The 21,046-nt window shown below is 37.1% G+C and overlaps 1 protein-coding gene across 3 annotated transcripts in view; it reads right to left on the bottom strand.

Annotated features, from left to right (window-relative positions):
* The window catches only part of LOC307158361 (uncharacterized protein), a 76,133-nt gene that overhangs the window by 44,851 nt on the left and 10,236 nt on the right, over positions 1-21,046 (bottom strand). For 2 of the 3 annotated variants that reach the window (XM_079870850.1, XM_079870852.1), the window contains exons 4-6: positions 13,568-13,687; positions 3,753-3,890; positions 3,000-3,103 (exon numbers count right to left, since the gene is read on the bottom strand). In XM_079870850.1, the coding sequence (XP_079726976.1) occupies positions 3,878-3,890; positions 13,568-13,687 (133 nt within the window). In that variant the 3' untranslated portion in view covers positions 3,000-3,103; positions 3,753-3,877. Of the gene's footprint in view, positions 1-2,283; positions 2,429-2,999; positions 3,104-3,752; positions 3,891-13,567; positions 13,688-21,046 lie in introns of those variants that run through there. The other variant, XM_079870851.1, reaches the window with a different exon arrangement.

Here is a 21,046-nt window from a genome sequence, read left to right as displayed (position 1 = left end):
ACAGTTGTTGCCTTCTCATCAAGCTGCTTGCCTATTGTCCTGTAGCCCATCCCAGCCTTGTGCAGGTCTACAATTTTATCCCTGATGTCCTTACACAGCTCTCTGGTCTTGGCCATTGTGGAGAGGTTGGAGTCTGTTTGATTGAGTGTGTGGACAGGTGTCTTTTATACAGGTAAAGAGTTCAAACAGGTGCAGTTAATACAGGTAATGAGTGGAGAACAGGACGGTTTCTTAAAGAAAAACTAACAGGTCTGTGAGAGCCAGAATTCTTACTGGTTGGTAGGTGATCAAATACTTATGTCATGCAATAAAATGCAAATTAATTATTTTATTTAATTATTTATTCATACAATGTGATTTTCTGGATTTTTGTTTTAGATTCCGTCTCTCACAGTTGAAGAGTGCCTATGATAAAAAATTACAGACCTCTACATGCTTTATAAGAAGGAAAACCTGCAAAATCGGCAGTGTATCAAATACTTGTTCTCCCCACTGTATGTGTCTGTCTTTTTTTAGTCAGGGTTTAGCTTTGAAAGTTAAATTCAGCTGTTTGCGATTTCAAGCTTTCTATGATGCCTCAGAGCAATGCAAATTTAATCAGGTCATATTAGAGAAGAGGCGATAATGGTGATGGGCATCCGTGAACTATCATAATTTTATATGTAAAATCCTGAGTCTGATCCAGTTATAATGAAGCCCAGATGTTTAGGAAAAGGGTTGATGATTCAATAAAACACAGATTTTAGCTCTGTAAGAACTCGAGTGTTTGTTTATATTAAATGTTGTCTATATCGACCAAGCAGGATAGTTAATTTTGAACTCTGTGTTTAATGTTTATTGTCGTAAAATATTTTAAATGACACCTTTTGTATTCTACAAAATTCGAACCATAGGCGGATTAACTATATGGGCAATTGGGCAAGTGCCCAGGGGTGCACCACGCAAATATTTCTTTCTCTTTTAAAACAAGCGATTCATTCTCAAACGTATTTCTAGCCTAGGCCTTTCATAAGAACGTTATAAATTCCCTGAATGTTTAGTTGAAAGTTTATTATTTTCATTATTATTTTTATTTTTTGTGGACGCACGATCTACCACCAGATTCACACTTCTGCGTGAGCATGCGCGTTTCATTTCAACGCCCATTACACTAGCGTGTCCACTGGCACGGAGCAGAGCGAGTGTTTTCAATGAATTCCAATGGAAGTTGAGCTTTAAGCTCGCACCTGAGCGTGAAGCTAAACTTGAACTGAACTGGTGTCAGTGCATCTAGCACTCTAGGTATCAGTGCCGAAAGTTGGGTTGACATCAGGACCTAACGTCAGACTGACGTCAACATCCGACGTCGGATATACGTTGGATTTTGGTTGGAAATTAAAGTTGGTTTGAAGTCACAACCCTAACGTCAGACTGACGTCAACATCCGACGTCGGACAGGTATCTCTAGGTCACTCTAGGTATCAGCGCCCAGGGGCACCAAAGAGTCTTAATCCGCCACTGATTCGAACAGCTTGAAATAGATCATTTATTTTCTAATGAATTTGAAAATATCTCAAAATTATGTCGTAGAATATTTTTTTGTTGAGCCTATTGAATAGCAACTAAGAATATTTCATGAATTCGACAACTTAAAAAATAATATAAAAATATATTACGTGTGTCTTACAAACATTTCTCTCAGTGACCTTAGTAATGACTATCTTAACACTAATTAGCATATTTCTTCTCTCCCAAATATATTTAAGTCATTTTCACTAATACAAGTATGGTCCATTGCTTTCTCTCTCATTCCCAACACACATTCATAATGAGCTGTAGCAGAAATTACCCCCATTTGCCTTGGACCCTGAAGCACAAAAGCCATGGTCATCACAGGTGTCAGGGAAAATTTAGACTTCAGTCAGTCAGAAGAAAAGGTTAATTCTCTTCTCTTATGGTTCCCCTTTTAGAATAAATGAACATTCATATATATATATATATATATATATATATATATATATATATATATATATATATATGAAGGAGCTTATATCTTGGTGATTACAGAAATAGTGAGTAATAATTAAAATCAGTCAAAATATTAATCGACAAATAAGAAGGTAGCAGCATTACTCAAATAAAAAATAAATTTACTTACTGGGTAAATGACTTACTACAATGCAACTCAAACATGCTTATCTTGAGGAATATGTTCAGGAGCTCTTCATAGGTAAAATCACTTTACACTTTTAATTAAAAGCAAAAACTATAAGTGTTGACAGGCTAAGGAACAGACATCTGGTTAGGGATAGGAAAATGTGTGGGACGCATGCTGATTTGCTCCTGTGTTTTAGTGAAGGTGAGTCTTTCATCAATTTACGAGGTGCTGAGCATCGGTTCAGTGCTGCTGGTCATTCGGCCTCCGCAACTCAAACACTGCTTAGCCAAGCTGTGATTTATAGAGTGAAACACCAAAGCATTCTCACTGTCATACATTATTAGTTTAAAATAAACAATTAAGATAAATTATTTATCTTAAGTCGGCACTAGTCAGATTGTTAACTACATTTTTGCTGCCTATAATTTGTTTCTTTCATAAATAATTTTCCAAAGAATCTAGCACTAAAGCTGTGCTGACATGATGTCACCATGGCAGATGTCCCATGCAGGAATCAGGATATCAGACCCCATTATGTCACAGAAATTGTATATCCAAAAACATGCATTATTCTGGTCTTTAAATCACTATTTTTTTTTTAAACAATCTTCATCCCATCCAGTAAATCTGTTTCATTTACAAGTAAGTGCTGACCAGCCGAACAAACTGCACTCCGCTCTTCATTGAAACCTCTAAGATTGCCAGGGCTGGCAGCAGCCGTTCAAAACGATTTTGCTTACTTTCTGACTGTTCTTTTGTTCTAATGTGTGTTTGTGAAGCAATTGTTGTTTAGTCTAAGAGTTTACAGGTTAGACTTGTTATTTTAAAACAATTTTATGATGGGCACTGAACTGCATTTTACCTGAGGAAATCCTTTGAGCAACCACAGCTCCAGTGTTTAGAGTGAAGCCAAGACCATCAAAGCTTCTCCCATTACGGAAACCAGCAGGGTTCCTTTATGAAGAACTGGAAATCCCCAGAGAAGTAAAAGACAGAGCTCAGAGATGGGGAGGGGAGCAGAGTCAATTGCAAATAATAAAATTGGTTTGCAAGAAGTACTGAAGAGTTTAATCTTTGAAAATTTCACTGTAAAAAAAATTATACTGCTATTTACTTACTTAAAATTAAGGTAACAATATTGCACATTGTATTTTTGAGTAGTTAAGGCTTGATTTCTTTCATGGAATCTACCTGAATAAATCATGTAAAATCCTCTAAATGATTTAGTCTGTGACACAATGAATTTAATATTTTTAGTGAAATATGCTTTTTTATTTTAAGTTGACGCTCAAAAGTGTGTGAATTTGAGTGAATGGAAATAACCTGTTTATATTTGACTTTATATTGTTATATTGTATAATTATGAGACTGTAAATCAGCACAGAATTAAACTTGTAACTGCACTAGCATTATAGCAAAGTTATTGCTCAATGAACAAAGCAACATGCTTCAGAATATCAATACTTGCAGTTATTCACAACCTAACCATAAGCTCTACTCTTCTGCACAATGGTAACGATCAAAACTTCAACATTCAAACACTGCCAGTTTTTTGCAGCATTATGTATTTGTCATAGGCTTGGTTGAACAAATTGACTGTGGTCAGATCACCTACCAAAATAGTTTTTCCATGCATGTTTCACTCTGGTTTGTTACAGCCTCAGTTTGGGACATCAATGTTAAAGAGGGACTTCCAGTCGGTTCCGGCTGACTGATGAGTTCAAATAAGCATCTCTCTACTCAGTTGAATAATCTGCAAGAGACAATTATACTTTGGATTATGCTTGTTGATGTCACCCAGCATTTCATAAATCCACCCACTGTGCAGGTCTTAAAACTGTAAAAAAAATTATCAGTTGAGTTAACTTAAAAAGTTATGTGGAATTGTCAAGTTCACATAAACACATTTTTTCAGTATGCATTAAGTTTATTATTCCCCATAGGCACATTAGCATACTCCATGTCAACCTTTCTTGCTCATTGTGACAACTAACCCATGCCACTCTCACTCCATACACGCGTCAAAGTTGCACGTCTAATCTCACAGACAGTAACTGAACTGGGCCACCTGGCCAGCCATGATCTGCATGTTCTTAACAATCTCACCAGTTTTATTGTATACTGACTAATTTTAAAGCTCAGTTTCTCCCTTACAATTGCCTTAACTTTATGGCTCGAACACTAGTCCACAATCAGTGGATATCATCTATATGTCAGATTAAAAATTCACACACACACACACACACACACACACACACACACACACACACACACACACACACACACACACACACACACACACACACACAGTTTGTATATAGTGAATCTGTTATCATGGGACATCTGCTGTGCAGAACAAAGAGATGAATCTACTAAACTTGTTTGATTTATTTTCCTAGGCCTACTTGAACTGCATGCTGTACATAATGACTCAAGTCTTTACAAGGACAGTATTTGTTCTTTCCTTCCTGTCAATATAGGATGTGTCCACAAGATAGCAAATACCTTTCTTTTAGAGATCTCTGTAACTGGGACATATACATGCTTTTTCCTCCTTCATTCTCCCTATCCCACCTCAGATGCACCACAATTCACACTTGACAATCTGTATACAAGTCAAATATATGCGTAGAGATAGAAGGGAAGAGAAGAAGAAAGTGTGCATGTGTGAGAGAGAACAGGCGCGTTCTTTCAAAGCAATGTAAATGTAACCCAAGCCGCAGTGTAGGCTGACTAAACACTCTGAGCCCAGGTGGCTAATGGGAGACCAGGATGACCAAATGACCACCACCATAGTGGATCTATTCTGATGTCTCTCCCTCTCTCTCTCACTCCCAGGGACTCCAGCTCACTCTCTCTCCTTCTCTCTCGATTTCTCCATCTGCTACGTATTACACTCGTCAGCTCTTCTGTTTGTCCAGGCAAGACTCGGATGGGTGGTCTTCAGATAACAGAACGCCAGGGGCCTCCCGTGTCACCAAATTACCCAGACCTCTCTGTTTTTCCTTCACTCCTTTCAAAAACATGCAGGACTTTGCTGCAAGGGCTAGAGTGGATGGCAGACACACACTCATCACTCGATGCTGACGTAAACCTCATCAGGAATATCAAACTGTCTGTGCATGTAAGTGAGTGTGTGTGTGCGAGAGAGAGACAGCGAGAGGAAGGGACTCCCATTTCTAATCTGGAAATGCTTTCATTAAATCTGTACAAATTGCGTAAAAAAAAAAAAAAACTAAAAAGATTCAGTAGACAAGATACTTCCCAAGGGTGCATTTCTCATAAACAAATCCCCAATGCTCATTTTTATGTCCCATTTACAGATTACGAAAAGTATTTATAATGCACAAAAGTATCTATTGAAAAAATTAAGGTGTAAAAGAAAGGTTTATTCAAGTTACACTTTATATAATTATGTCTGTCTCTTTTAGAGAACTCTTTTAAAAAACAGTTTGCTCCCGGTCAGCGGGGTGCAAGAGCAAGCACAGAGACACAGTTATTATGAAGTGGTGCTAGACAAGGACATCTTTAAACTATCAGGTATTAGAGCTTATTTGCATGTGATCCCACCCCCCAAGTGTTGGTAGGTTAAAGAACTGTGAAGGAATAAAAAACAAAAGGGAATAAATGGAAATTAAATCCAAAGAAATGTTTGGATCTAAAATAAAATAAAATAAAATAAAAACCTAACAATAAAAAAAAAAACTATATGTTTTTTCATGTTTGTTTATACACTATCGATCAAAGGTTTGGAGTCAGTACGATTGTTTTTTAAAGAAATTAATACTTTTATTCAGCAAGTTCGCAGTAATGCTAGCTGCTATAAAGATTTCCATTTCAAATTAATGCTGTGTTATTTCTATTCATCAAAGAACCCACATTTTTTTATATGGGTTTCCACAATAATATTAAGCAGCACAACTTTTGGTAACACTTTATTTTACAGTGTCCTTGTTACATATGTTACATGCACTTGCCATAGTAATAACAGTAAATTATGCATAATTACATGCAACTAACCCTCAACCAAATCCTAATCCTACCCTAACCCTATAGTAAGTACATGTAGTTAATTAATATTAATCAGTTCTTAAATATATAATTACACTGTAACAGTGACACCTTAAAATAAAGTGTAACCCAACTTTTTTCAACATTTATAATAATAAGAACAGTTTCTTGAGCAGCAAATCGGCTGAAAATTCATATTTGCCATCACATGAATAAATTACATTTAACATCAAAATAGAGTTATTTTATAACAGTTATTATGTTGGCTTGACAAAGCCAACGTACTAATCAACTATTTAAGCTGCTTCTTCTGAGACTAAATTTTAAACAGTGTCTCCTCCTATGGAGTTTTCAAGCTACAACCACCAAACTCAGGTCAGACCTTCAGACTGTTCTGACTCTGTATGCTGTACATCTTTTCTAAATGATCGAACTTACAATTTTCGATAAATCTACAAAAAGTCCCATATACTTTTATTGAGTGTGTCAAAACTTTTGTACAGTTACACATATAGAGTATTTAAGCTGTCTATCACTAGGAAAGCTTACGACTATCCTAGGACAACATGCTAAAGAATGCTAGCAATATGCTAATTCATGCTAGCAATGTGCTAAAACATGCTAACAACTTCTTAAAAAAATGTTAGCAACTGTCAGTCTTTTAATAATCCACACGGTACATTCCAACAGAGGTAGCAGTCCAACGAAGCGCAAACATAGACAAGACCCGAAACACAAAGAGAGCTGAACTTAAGTAGGGGAGATAATGACACACACACACTTGCTCAAATCAAATGAACAGCCATGACAACAAACTAAGGCAGAATGGTGAAAACACAAACAATGTGTCAATGTGGTGTGACAGCAACATGCTAAAACATACTGTGTCAACAATGCATGTTTTCATTTTATTGACTTCTTTGAGTAAAATCTTCAAAAGCTTTTCAGATATTTCAAATGTTCAGACAAGGCTTTGTCAAGCCAGCTAAAGTTTGTCATCTAACTTTACTCATCTAGTTTTAAATTATAATATTTCACAATATTTTTTATCAAATAAATGCAGCCTTGGTGAAGATTAAAAAAAATTACCGACCCCTAAACGTTTGAACAGTAGTTTGTATTACTTGAAAAATGCTAAAAAAGCTAACAGATCATGGCTAGATATAGACTTTTTAGAAGACCAGAGGATTCCTTAGAGATTCCTGTAAATAATAAGATGAGGCCATTACAGGGTCTTGTTGACTTAAAGAGCCAGTGACAGCATCACAAGAGAAGCCTAAGCCTCATTCTATCTGCATAAGTACACAGACTCATACACACAACAAAAGAGCACAGGACTGAGCTGCTGTAATCTCTAAACTGTGTGCTCATGCAGACAGAAAAAGGGTGAGGGGTCATGGGTGAGAGGTCGTACTACTTATGGCTGGGAGTGATTGGAGAGGCTGAAGACATGCACAGATCATCTCTTGTAATTTAAGAGAGCTAATCTCCTGATCAAGTCTGATAGAGAAAAATTCATTTAATGCAACAAATTTAAACTCAACAATAAGCGCACAGTCCTTGTTTGTGTGTGGATGTGCATGTAGAATGAGGATGGCATCTTCAGCCCAGCTCGCAGGTGGCCGTGTCACTGTGCTCTGGGCCGTGAGCTCCAGCTAGGTCGCAGGTCAGCTGCTTTATTGGAGCCTTACTGACACACACTCTCCCACTCTTTTGTCTCCCTCAACATTAATACTAGACTTTCAAATCTGCTCCTAACAAGACACACTCTCACACCCAGCATGTCTGCCATTCTTCATTATAGAGAGAGCGACAGGCTCAGATAGCACATTTCAACAGAGACTCTTTTAATAAGGCAACATGATGATGATTAAAACACATATGTGCCAAAAACACTGCATTAAACTGCTTAGCGAAATGTTCAGGATGTGGATGAAGTTACTGTACACCCACACATATACAGGAGGAGAGTATGACAGAGAGAGAGAAAGACATCAAATCTGAGTGTCAGCTTGAGGCGAGACTAAAAGCTAGGGTCAGTGTGTTTTAACAACTTTCAGCGGATCATTAGTTGCAGGTGGAAGGAATAAATGACAGCATACTCTTCACTGTTATTTTTTCTCTATCTTTTTGTCATATATTTCCACTTCCTTTCCACAGTTTTCTTCAGTAAAAACAGAGAAAAGAACAGTGCTAGCTACAATTTGGGACCACCAAGGAGACTGTTTCTCTGTGATTAATGAAAAGGCCCCAGAAAGGTTGCATTAAAGTTTGTGTAGAATAAGAAAGAAGAAAGAAGGGCTGTCACCAGAATAAAAAAAAAAATTGTACAAAAAAATGTAATCTCTTTGTTGGTGTTCAATTCATAAATCTTGAACTGCGTTTGAAATTTGCCTATATTGGCCAAAAGTGATGTCTGACCTAGGGAAATTGGCTTCTTCGCACTTTATTAAAACTTTTGTATTAAATATTTATTAAATATTTTGTATGCATGTTGTAAAGTTGTGCCTTGAGTGTAAAACCAATGTACACATTCCAAGTTTCAATTGTATCATTTGTCATGAGTGAATTGTGTGGATGTAATTTTTGGCCAAGTGGACATATGCACTCATTATTCCCAGCCTATAATTCAATAAATCACTTTGTAGCAGGTATTAGCTATATTGTTAGAAGTTATTTTGTGGGGTGAAAATGGCCAGATGGAGAGAGGTGTCCTCTGCAACCAAGGAGGATAATGTTGAAATTGATAAATCTGGTCAATCGGTTTGCAGGATCTGAATGGTCACAATATTCACAGAATTATTTCAAAGCATAGTGAAACAACTATTAAATGTATATTAACTACATTAAAGGTGACATATTATGCCCCTTTTCACAAGATGTAGCCTAATATAAATCTATGGTGTACCCAGAATGCATCTGTGAAATTTCAGCTCAAAATACCCCCCAGATAATTTATTAGCGCTTGTCAAAGTTGCCCCTTTTTGGATGTGAGCAAAAAGATACAATAACAAAACACGCGAAAAAATTCACTCATCCAAAATCTCAGAAATAACCAGTAGCAGAGTGCAGCCTTACAGAGATACTCAGGAAGAGGTTGCAACTTTTAGACTGCACCTGGACGTTTCTGAATGGTTAGTGGATACATTTATGTAGTTGTTGTGGAGTTACATTGATTCATCTGTTTCTGGGGGATTTCCATTGAAAATAAAATGAATCCACTGTTCTCTAGTCTCATCTGAGGCTGGGACTCTAAATAGTGTACTGTGCTCGCCAACGACAGAACAGTTCGCAATGCTTTGCTTGACCTTTGCCATTGCGTTAGAACTGGTTACTCCGCCGTGGGTGGAAACGTGCAGATTAAGGGGCGGTAATATTATAATAAGATCCCCTTTCTCCATCAGAAGGGGAGCGAAATCTGATCGGCTTATTTTTTACATGCTTGCAGAGAAAGGCTTACCAAAACAAAGTTACTTGGTTGTCACTTTTCACGTTTTCTGGGTTGGTAGATGCATCGTGGTAGTGGTGGGCAGATCGAGGCTTCGTAAATCACTGAAACAGCAAATGTGCCGTATTGTGTCGAGGCTTTGAAACAATCCGACACCCGTGTCCACGGTGAACCCTAGTGGTCAGAACAGTGTAAATGCAACAAATGTTTTGTTTGTTCTATGAATGGCTCAGCTAAACGGGCCAATAAGAGACTATTAACTACCAATATTCATTTGAATTATAGGCTACTAATGAATAATTAAAACGTCTACAAATGTATAAAACTGATCAGATATCAGGGCTGCGTTCAGCCCCGACAAAACGTTGCACAACGTTTTTTAAACAGAAACGGTGATGCGTTGAACACACTGTTCTGATGACGCAAGAGTTGCAACTATGGCAGCTGAGAAGGCCATTCTTTGTGAAGAATTTTCGGAGCCTTGTGAAGTCGGTATAAATATGTTTTTAATACTACAAAATATGCCCGATGTTACAGTTACTGCACTTGCCGCCCAGAACAAAAGAGAACATCCCAAAAGAGTGAAGGTATTGCTGAAACTGAAATGAAGGCTGAAACTGAAATGGAAGCACACATCTTACCTAATTCAGACTTAAACACATCTATTTAGCCTCACATAGCCTACTAACTTTATTTGTAGTTCATACTGTTTTAATACCCTGTATTTTCTTTCTCATTTTTAGTAAAAGCACTTAATTACCATTGTTTATTTCTATACCAAATGTCATACACTTGCAATGAAGCTAAAAATATAAACAACTACATCATTATGTTGATATCCTATATTTTTACAATAAAACTTACACAAACATGTCTTCTAATATCCTCAGTTGTTGCATCGAACACATTTGTAAATTACTTTCCTTGAACCCATTGTGCGAGTTCACTTTAATACCGCGTGCTTTACATGTTGCTGCTGATTGGACTGCAGTTCTGACACACCCACCAAACAAGAGAAAACGTATCTCAAACCCCGTTGCACACCGGTGCATGCCGTTTCCAGGAAACATGACGTTCAACCCGGAAACCGTAGCAAAACGTTGCGCACCGTTTTGAACTTGAACGTGCCCCAGGTAAAACCCACAGACACTTGTTCATTGGTTCTCAGTGACTCCTCATGATTCATGGGTTGAGAGAGATCATCACCCCAGCGGTGAATATTTGAAGTGTTTCGAAACGTTCGAAAAAATTACGTAATGAAGCCTCGTTTACTGAAATCACGTGACTATGGCAGTTTGATACACGCTCCGAACCATTGATTCTTAACAAAAGATTCGTAAAGGTTTCGAAGCTTCATGAAGCAGTGTTTTGAAATTGCCATGACTACACCTTGATAGCACTTAAACATGGAAAAAGTCTGATTTTAATAATATGTCACCTTTAAGTTGAGTGTATTCTTCTCCTTAATATAACATGCTCCTCCTCATATTTGTTTAATAGAACCTGAAGTGTCATTAAAAGGAAATACTGTGCAAATATCCCCATGAACATCACTTTTTGCCACTACTATATGTGTGTGTGTGTGTGAGTGTGTGTGTGTGTGTGTGTGTGTGTGTGTCTGTGTCTTTTCAAAATTCATTCAGTTCCTTAAAAACAAAATAATACATGACAAAAATGTTTGCAAATTTTGTGTCATGACACAATGCCTAGCAAATGTGTCACCTTTGACCCATCAGAAATGACAACTTTCATTTAGGAGCCAGTAAAAACTTTTGCTTTTTTATTTTTATTTGGTCGGAGTGGGGGAGATTTTTGTGAATTCTAAAATAAAATGTTTAATGATTTCCACAAAAATATTAAGCAGCACAACATTTATATTAAGAAGAAATATTCCTTGAGTACCAAATCAACATAATAAAGGGTTATTTCACCCCAAAATTTTAATTCTGTCATTAATTACTTACCCACGTTGTTCCAAACCTGTAAGACTTTCGTTCATCTTCGGAACACAAATGAAGATCTTTTTGATGAAATCTGAGAGCTTTCTGTCCCTCCATTGACAGTCTGCAAGACTACTACTTTGATGCTTCAAAAAATTAATAAAGAGATCGTAAAACTAATCCATATGAATTGAGAGATTTAGTCCAAAATGTTCAGAAGAGACTCTTTATATGATAAACAGATTAAATGTAAGCTTTTATTTACATATAAACCTTCATCGACTCACACATCAGTTTTGGCAAACAGAAGCTCAAGCATGTTGGCTTGACGTGCAAGAACAAATGAGGTTCATTCTCGTGTTACGTTTGAGCTTCCGCAGGAACCAATGAGGTTTGTTCTTGTGCATCAAGCAGGTTCAGTTGAGCTTCTGTTTATGATTGCTGTTCAATGTTTATCAAAAAGATCTTCATTTGTGCTCCGAAGATGAATGAAAGTCTTACGAGTTTGAAACGACATGAGGGTGAGTAAATTATGAAATTAATGTCATTTTTGGGTGAACTAACCCTTTAAAATGATTTCTGAAGGATCATGTGACACTGAAGATCATTGAAGATCATGAAGACACTGGAGAAAATTCAGCCTTGCCATTACAAGAATAAATTACATTTTAAAATACATTAAAACAGCAAAAATAAAAATATATATACTATATTACTTTTTAACTGTATTTTTGATCAAATAAACACAACCTTTGTGAGCATTAGAGACATAAGAAACATGAAAAAAATCTTACTGACCCCAAACTTTTGAACGGTAATGTATTTTTGATCAGTTGACATACTTTTTATTAGGAATTAGTGCAGACAGGTCTCTTCTAGTTAAAGGACAAGTTCGGTATTTTACACTTAAAGCCCTGTTTACAGATCATTTCTGATGAAATAGAACGATTAAGATTAAAATTTGGACACATGCTGCTGTCCCGAGAATTTTAGGTTTCTTTCGCTTTCCCCAAAACCTCTAGAATGGGTGTATAGGTGCACTGGAACAATCCTTCATAAAACGCATTAAACTTTCGTTTACAAAGACGTGAAACTCACCGAGTGGTCAGGGGTGTTCACTGATATGCTCACACAAAAATCGCTGCAAAAGATGCTTTCCAACAGGTTTTATCGTAGTTTTTGTCCAACTCCATTGACTTGTATTGAATGTGCTGTGTGAGGTACGGTAAGGTGCATTATCGCCACCAACTGGGCTGGAGTGTCTATTATTCAAGCTCTCAACGGAAGAATCTACGGGTGTGAGACGTTTGGAAAAATAGATCCACAGTTTTACAACGAATGGTAAAACACCTGTTGGAAAGCATCTTTTGCAGCGATTTTTGTGTGAGCATATCAGTGAACACCCCTGACCACTCGGTGAGTTTCACGTCTTTGTAAACGAAAGTTTAATGCGTTTTATGAAGGATTGTTCCAGTGCACCTATACATCCATTCTAGAGGTTTTGGGGAAAGCGAAAGAAACCTAAAATTCTCGGGACAGCAGCATGTGTCCAAATTTTAATCTTAATCGTTCTATTTCATCAGAAACGATCTGTAAACAGGGCTTTAAGTGTAAAATACCGAACTTGTCCTTTAAATACATGTCCCGATTTCTACAATGTGCATAATGTGTCGAGGAATTCAGAGAATGGAAATCTGTCATAAATATAATTTTTGAATATTTGTTGTAACCACAATATGCATCTAAACACAGCGATCACATTTAAATATTAATGGGGACGGACAAGAGAAAAGGGAAAAAGAGATGAGCAGAAATTAAGGGTTGAGGATGCCCACTAAAACCACACTGAGTATCTAGCAGAAGTTTCTTTTAAAGTCCAGAACATATAAAAGGTCTGCCATCAACACATATAATCTCTTATATAAAACGCCTGCCATCAACACATATAATCTCTTAGCTGAGCCCATTGAAAGCCAGGGCTTTGGGGTTAATTCACCCATCGCTCTGTGTTTGAATCAACTCCAGACTCACATTGAGATGAAAGCCCGAGAGTCCCACGGACGAGCTGCACCATGGGGCTTGCTGGGCCTCTTCAACGATGCCGGATTACTGCATGTTGGTCTGGCTGGGACCTCCATCAGGACAGGGAAACTGAAAAGAAAAACAATAATTAGAGATAATTGCTTGTGTCCAAACATGAACATTAAAGCCCCCTCCCTCCCTCTCTATCTATCTCTCTCTCTTTCTTTGACCCCCCCCCCACCACCATTACTACCTACACCCCCCCCCCATCTCCCAGTCTCTCTCTTTTGGTAGTATATCGGGTGCAAAGAGAAAAACACACCCCTGTTTTGACAGCTGGGCAGGCGAACATAATTTGTGACAGCTGAACTGAAACGTCTTTAAACAAGACGGAAAAGAAGAAAAGGGGGGTTTGAGTGAGAGACTGCGGGGCAGAAGAGGGAAGAGGATGGAGGAATGTGGAAAGAGAATGAATTATTGAAACAAAAGAGAGAGGACAAAAAAATGGTTATTCATGCAGGGCTTCATATGCATCCAAAAGTTGAGAAAGTAGACCAAACTAAAATATGGGGAAACAAAAGAGAGAAATAGAATGAGAGAGAATGACAATTTGAATGATTTGAAACATTTTGAAAAATCAAAAGCTGTGCAAAATAGTTTCACCCGAAAATCTCACTTGAACATGGTGTCACGGAAAGTTTGACGCATTGGGTTAATTTGCTGCTTTGCAACTGTGACCTCTGAACTTTGAGGTCTAAGGGGGTCAAACTGAACCCAGAATGAGGCAGCCAAAATCATGTCAGTCTGAGGGAGCAATGTCAAAGGTCACCGGTGAGATCTTGGGGTATATGGGCCAAAACAAGGACCATATGTGAATAGATACACATTTGAAACCAAAATAACCCCTTATTTTCCATCCCCTCTAACCCTTATGTAGGCACACGCAGACAGACCCACCACAGACATACTGCATCCAAATTGAATTAAGTCATAAATAGAAGTGCTACATTGATGCTAGAGAGGCATTGACGGAACATTGGCTGACCGCCCTGCAAAATTGACAGTGACAGAAGTTTTCCCTGAAGGAAAATACTAATGTAAACAATGGAATACGGTTTCAAAATATCCGCACTCCCAATGCTGCTTCTGTTTATATTTCTTCACCAAAACTATTCCAGTTTGAGCACGAGACAGAATTATGTTAGGAAGAAGAGGTGGCATGAGGCCAAGGCCAAGATGCCACCTCTGGCCATTTCGTTTAAATAGGGAAATATTTCATGAAAATGTCGTGGAACTTCGATCAGGTTAACATGCACGACATCCCAGACGTACAGAACAACTCCGATTCACTTTCTCCCTGTCTCACACATGCCATTCATTAAACACCAGTCCCATAAATCTGGTAAAGTACTAATTCAGTACAACACCTTTACTGGCACTTTAATGTTCCTCAAACAACCTGCAGTGAAATCCTCTGGACCAACAAAGATTCTGTGAGGAACATAAGTGTCCTCCAAGGCTTGTGAGTGTTTGTTTGTGTAGTTTGCACACCAAGAAAAAGTGAGAGAAAAAGAGACATCTCACTGATGCTCTCTGTACTAAGCTGCGTTTCTTTTTCCAGACAGCAATCAAACATCTGCAAAGATCATCTGAGCCTTATTAGGTTTCTCTCGGTTTTATTAAAGACAGGGACATGATTTCTCCATCAGATACAGTATTACCACTGGACCGCAGCTTAAAAATGGCAATCAATAACCCATTCAGAACATATATGTGATCATGTATGGCTCATGAGGTTCATTGCATTGTGCGTTACATTATGACATTTATTGAGGGGTAATGAATTGAACTCTGGAGCGCAGTTTTTCTGACAAAATGAAACCCGCTTTGCAATGAAGAAGTATCTGAAGACAATCCTGACTTTTGTCCAGGACCATAAGTGAAATGGATCTTGAAACCTTGGCATAACTTTTAAACGTGGTTTAAATTTTATGATTCCCAACCACAAATGACTTTTCATTACTAATTGTTTTCTGAAAAGAAGATATTGATTTAAGAAAGACATTTTCATCAGTTTTAAACAGCTACATTTTTCCACTCTTAACCACGTTTCCCACAGTCCAGCTGTTAATAATTCATTTTTATAATTCATATTTCTAGCCATTATACTGTCTCATGTTCTTTATCTGAATCGGTGGAACACCTGCTTGGTAACAGAGGCCAGAGTATAAAAGTCCAGACGTGAGCAGTATTAAAACCGTGTGGAGAGGAGGACCCATATTGGCTCCAGAAGACACAGTAACACACGAGTCAATGGCTTTCTCAGGCTGTGGAGAGCAACTGGCGGCCAGAGTGAATAAGACTTGAATGGGGGCCTGGGGACTGCTGATAGATTTGCCATTAGAGCTACTTAAGGCCCTCACGCACATCAAACAGGCTGCACACGGTAAACATTCATTTTGGCACTTGCTATATCATAGCTCAGATTCTCAAAAGGAAGCATTCTTCCCTCATTGATCGTTGCATAGGGAAAATGGAGTGGAAAAAAATGCAATAATGTGTGTGTTGGGGGACACTTGTCTGAATAACAGCCTTCCTGTTTCAGAAAAGTAATGTATGAGCAGTGGTACAATGTGTTCAGCAGATCCGTTTGTGTGCATGTGTTTATATATACGTACAGTGTGTGTTTGAGACTGTATGTAAATGAGCTGCAGTGTCTGTGAATCATTTCCTGTTTGCCATATTGATCTAATCATCCTGGGGTTTTACTGTCAGATGCACCCCAAACAAACTGTGTTGTGTGTGTGTGTTAAAGTTCAGTTAATGCATTTGATCGCTTGTGCATACCCTAGCCATTCATGCACTACGTGTGTGTATAACTGTATGCGTGCACGTCATTAGTTCAAGCGTACACATGTAGAATATAGCGTATGAGTGCTTAAACCTGTATGGAGTAATAAAGAGTGTGTGAGTGATGCTCTCTCTATCTGGGTGGCAGTACCTCTAGAGGGGCGTCTGGCTCTGCTAGCAACTCGAACAGCGGGGGGATAATTTGGATTTGATTGGTTTCACATGTTTTTCATAAACAACAAAGCTCTCTCCCTTCGTTTTGCTCCGCTGTGTTTGGCTGAAAACATGGAATCCATTTGTCCCCTTCTCCCCTCTTTGCTATTTAGCATTAGTGAGCAGCGTGTCACGTGTTGAACAGACCACCAGCACGACGGGCATCTCAGTTATGGTGACAGACTTTAACACTAGTAAACTGGCATTTTGCAAATCACACTCCCCACAGACTCAGATATATGCAGTGGATTACACACATGTTCTGCTCTCTCTCTGCATAATAAATGACATTCACAAGTCAGGTTAAAGATGCACCAACTCTGTAATAAAAATGTCTGATAAAAGGTGTTCAAACCTGGTGTTGTTATAGGGAGGCCTTCTTTCTTTGAGCTAATGTCCCTGAATAATGACTAGGCTGTATCTAGTCAACTGCCTTCTCATTCACCTCATCCAAAGGTGCTCAGTTTGATTTAAGTCAACAGCTGTGTTAGAAACTGCCAGCCAATACCTTTGAGATGAATGGAAATGCTAAGGAATTGCTTTATCTAAATACATAATTTACAATGTCTGGCAGATTGGCATACTACCATTTGACCCTGCTGGTACATGCAGGAACTGCACCATCCAACTGCAGCTCATTTTACCCCATAAAAATAAAAATAAAATAAATAAATAAATAAATCCAAGTGACATGCAGTATACATATTGATATTATTTAGTTTACCACTGCACAATTCTAAGGGCTTTCAAAAGCGTGACATTGACTTATTTTATAATAATAATAACATTATTAAACTTTAGCCAATTCTTCTTTTTCTTATAATTACAGACAAATTATTTAACATACGAAATAAGACTCTTTTGTTTGAAATATTAATTGAATGGATGACAGAGTGAAGCAAAAAATAATATAAACAGAAAAAACAAACAAACAATAAATAAAAATGAAACAGGGATTATACAGCGTGAAACATATGTTTTAATTATTATATTATTTTATTTTTTGCTTTAAACAACAAAACAATACAACATACATTTTAGAGCCAGGGGAGCAAATAAAACACACACATATATAAAATAGTAATAATAATAATAAAATAATAAAAAATTCAAGACCTTTGTATCAATCAAAGATTTTGAAGACAGTACACAAATGAATGAATAGAAAAGTAATTTTCGAATTCTTTAAGGAATACTGAGAAAAGGGGCTTTTTGTTAGAAAACTTAGACTTATGGATGTGAAATTTGACTAATAAAATTAACAGATTAATTACAAAAGCCTTCTTAATAGCGTGAAACATAACTATGGATGGGACTTTGATGATGACGTCACTGCTCAAGATGGTCGCTAGTGAAGAGTTTGGGACTATTTTAGTGGCAATTTTTTACGAAATGATTCGTACGAAATGTACTATATAGGCCTAAAAGTAGGCTATAAAGGGAATTAAAAGACCAACGGGGACACATTTATTCCACAATGATGATAGTCGATTTAGGCATCAAGCAGTAATGGAGTGATAACCAGAGACCTGATATCCTGGCATTCAGATATAGTTACAGGTGATTGGCTCAAACACACCTGGCAACAGAAATGAGCACCGATTTTATAGCTATTTTATTTTAAACAGTTGTTTTAAAAATAATTATTGTTTTTATTATTATTATGAATTGTAGGTTAAACAATTAACCACCAGTTACATTAAAGCATAAGTTAGCATAATTGCATCCGGGGCCTGTGCCAAACAAACAAGTGCTAGGCTACTATAGAGGTGCATGGCGAAGTTAACAGATGGCTTCCTCAAGGTAATTAGACCTTCTTGTTTCAGAGACGCTTGTGTTAAGGCTTCTTTATACAGCAGAGTTAAAGCTGCTCTGTACCTGCTGATAATTTTGTGTAGACATAAAGTTGCATATAAGGGTCTGACCCACCTCAGCCCCTAAGTTGAAATTGCTAAGTAAATGCATTTATGCCACCTCTGAGCCATGTGTAAAGACACCTATAATATGCCACTTCAGAAGCGCATCCGTGACACCTTTGCAGTCAGTGTAAATGTGGCGTGAGATATTGAAAGCTGTGTCATGTTGCTCTAAAATTCAGACAGCCAGTGGAGCAACCCGTATGGTTGTGCATTCACTTTCCTCCTTGTTAATCTGGACAAGTTAAGATGTTAGACGTGTTCTGTAATAAATAAAGCGGTGCTCTCCAATAATGAGCGCTGTCGGCCACCCGCGATTTACTGCGCAGTGAAATTAATGAAATTCACATTGCACTGCGGTCTCGATAAAAAGGCACAATACCAATTCTGGGACACTGTTTAAAAATGTATTGGATATAAAGCACTTTTGCTTTTTGGGAACAATTTTAACTGTTTAAAGTCAGCCAATTTATAGATTATAACCAATCGTAAAAAGATACATGCAGAGTGCGTTACTTGTAGCCAGCCTTAGTTATAACTTTGAAAACAGTGGAGACAGTGATTGTATAAATGTCAACATTTCCAACAAGAAGAAAAAAAAAAAAAATGAATAGAATTTTTCGTGCTGCCTAATTATTTGTTTATTCATTCATTCTTTTCTATCAGGCGCTCCACTCATAAAATTAATATTTCGATATTAAAATGTTGGACACTGATTTCAGACGACTCAGCAGGCTTGGGAGTAGCCTAGTCTACCTTAAAAGTAACGCACTGGACCGGAAATTGTGTTCGTCACTTTTCTTTCTTAAATAAAATGCAACCTCATAATTTACCCAAGCAAGCTAGTCATATTGTAAAAAAAGAAAAGAAAAAGAACAGAAAAAGAAATATAACAACAACAGACAAGCATAGACGCTTGAGTCTTGGTTTGAGGCATTTCCCATGGCCTGTTTAATAGACCTCCTTGAGCAGTACCCGAATTGGCCATTCAATCCCATTTAACGACGGAAGGTTGTATGAGCAGATGCTGTTACACTCTGAGGCAGAGATGGCAAATGTTAAAAGCACCGGAAAGTACCGGTTGCAACTCCTCAGTTATTCTTGTTTAGAAAGTTTATTTGAATTTTGCATTTTGCCCTTTGTACACTCTCAATAAAAGTATCCAAACAATAGCCTACATCTAAGTTTATGAAAAAAATGTTGTGGAAATCATTTAGCTATTTGTTCAATGTAAAATCCGGTTTTCATGAGTTTAAATGTCAGTTGACACACGTTATGAAACGCTATGACCCAAGATGTTTAGTTTAAAATAACATTTGCAATTCTAAATTTAAACGCCAATATCTTGGGTAAAGCCTACAATACAAACAAAAGAAACCAAAGAAAAAAATATAAGGATTTATGGAACAAAATTGAAGAAACTAAAAATTTTTACAAAAGGGAAATAAATTATAGATAATCTGAATAAGCAGGGTTTTATGTTTAATAATTTTATAAAAAACAAACAAACAAAAAAAAAAAAAAACGAAATATTTCGTCTGAACAGAAGGGTAGGGTTGTACTTTATAAGCTACCTCTATACAAAAGATCACACAAAATGAGACATTTTAATACATTGTGAAGAGCGCGCGCACGCACACACACACACACACACACACACACTGCTATGTTTTTGCCTATAAAATTTCCCTCCCCGTTTGCCATTCAGAATGAAAAAGTTTTAAATTAAACGAAGGCAGAAGGTGGTGATGGCATATAAGTATTTTAAACTACAATAAATTCATGCACCAATATAAAATAACTTAATTTAGATGTGTGCCCACTATTTCTAATGTACAGCACTGTTTGTATATTGGACCGTTTAGGGATGAGTTGTAGATTTTTAAATGAACCGTAGAAAATTATTAATATTAAACCCAAATCCAATCCAATCTAATATAATTAAATCCAAATTATTTAAGTTTGATACAAAGCATGCATGCAGGCGGAATTCAACAAGGTTAACGAATTTGACTCAAAAAGTAGGCTATATGGCAAACATAATTAATGAACATATAATGAGCTGTAAAAGAAGATTACATTTTTTTTTTTTTTTGTATCACATTGCCCGAACATTATTTTAATAGCTCAAAAGTTTTGTTGATTTAGATTTTTCTTGCAGGGTATAGGCTACTTTTTAAGTAGGCCAATAGCAAATGATGAGGTTTTATACTTTAAATCGATTAAGTTTTCTTCTCTTGTTTTGTTTTAAGTTGATATCTTATCGACCCATAACAATAGAATATAAACAAATATATAGCTTCATATTTCCTAAAATTACATACATGCCCTTCCAGTTAAAGGCTAGCAGGTTCACAGACATCCTCGTTCACTATATCATTTAGACAATGTTTTGCGGTTATGGCAGTTGGACGGGGATTACGCGATTAAAGTGATTTGTCAAACTTTCAGTTATTAAAACGAATGCACACAAAGAAGGAAATACACCACCTTCCACATTGTTGGTGAA

Source organism: Squalius cephalus (assembly GCF_949319135.1).
Source record: "Squalius cephalus genome assembly, chromosome: 5".
Classification (NCBI taxonomy): domain Eukaryota; kingdom Metazoa; phylum Chordata; class Actinopteri; order Cypriniformes; family Leuciscidae; genus Squalius; species Squalius cephalus.
Note: the sequence above shows the minus strand (reverse complement) of the source record. Positions and strands in the feature narration are given on the sequence as shown.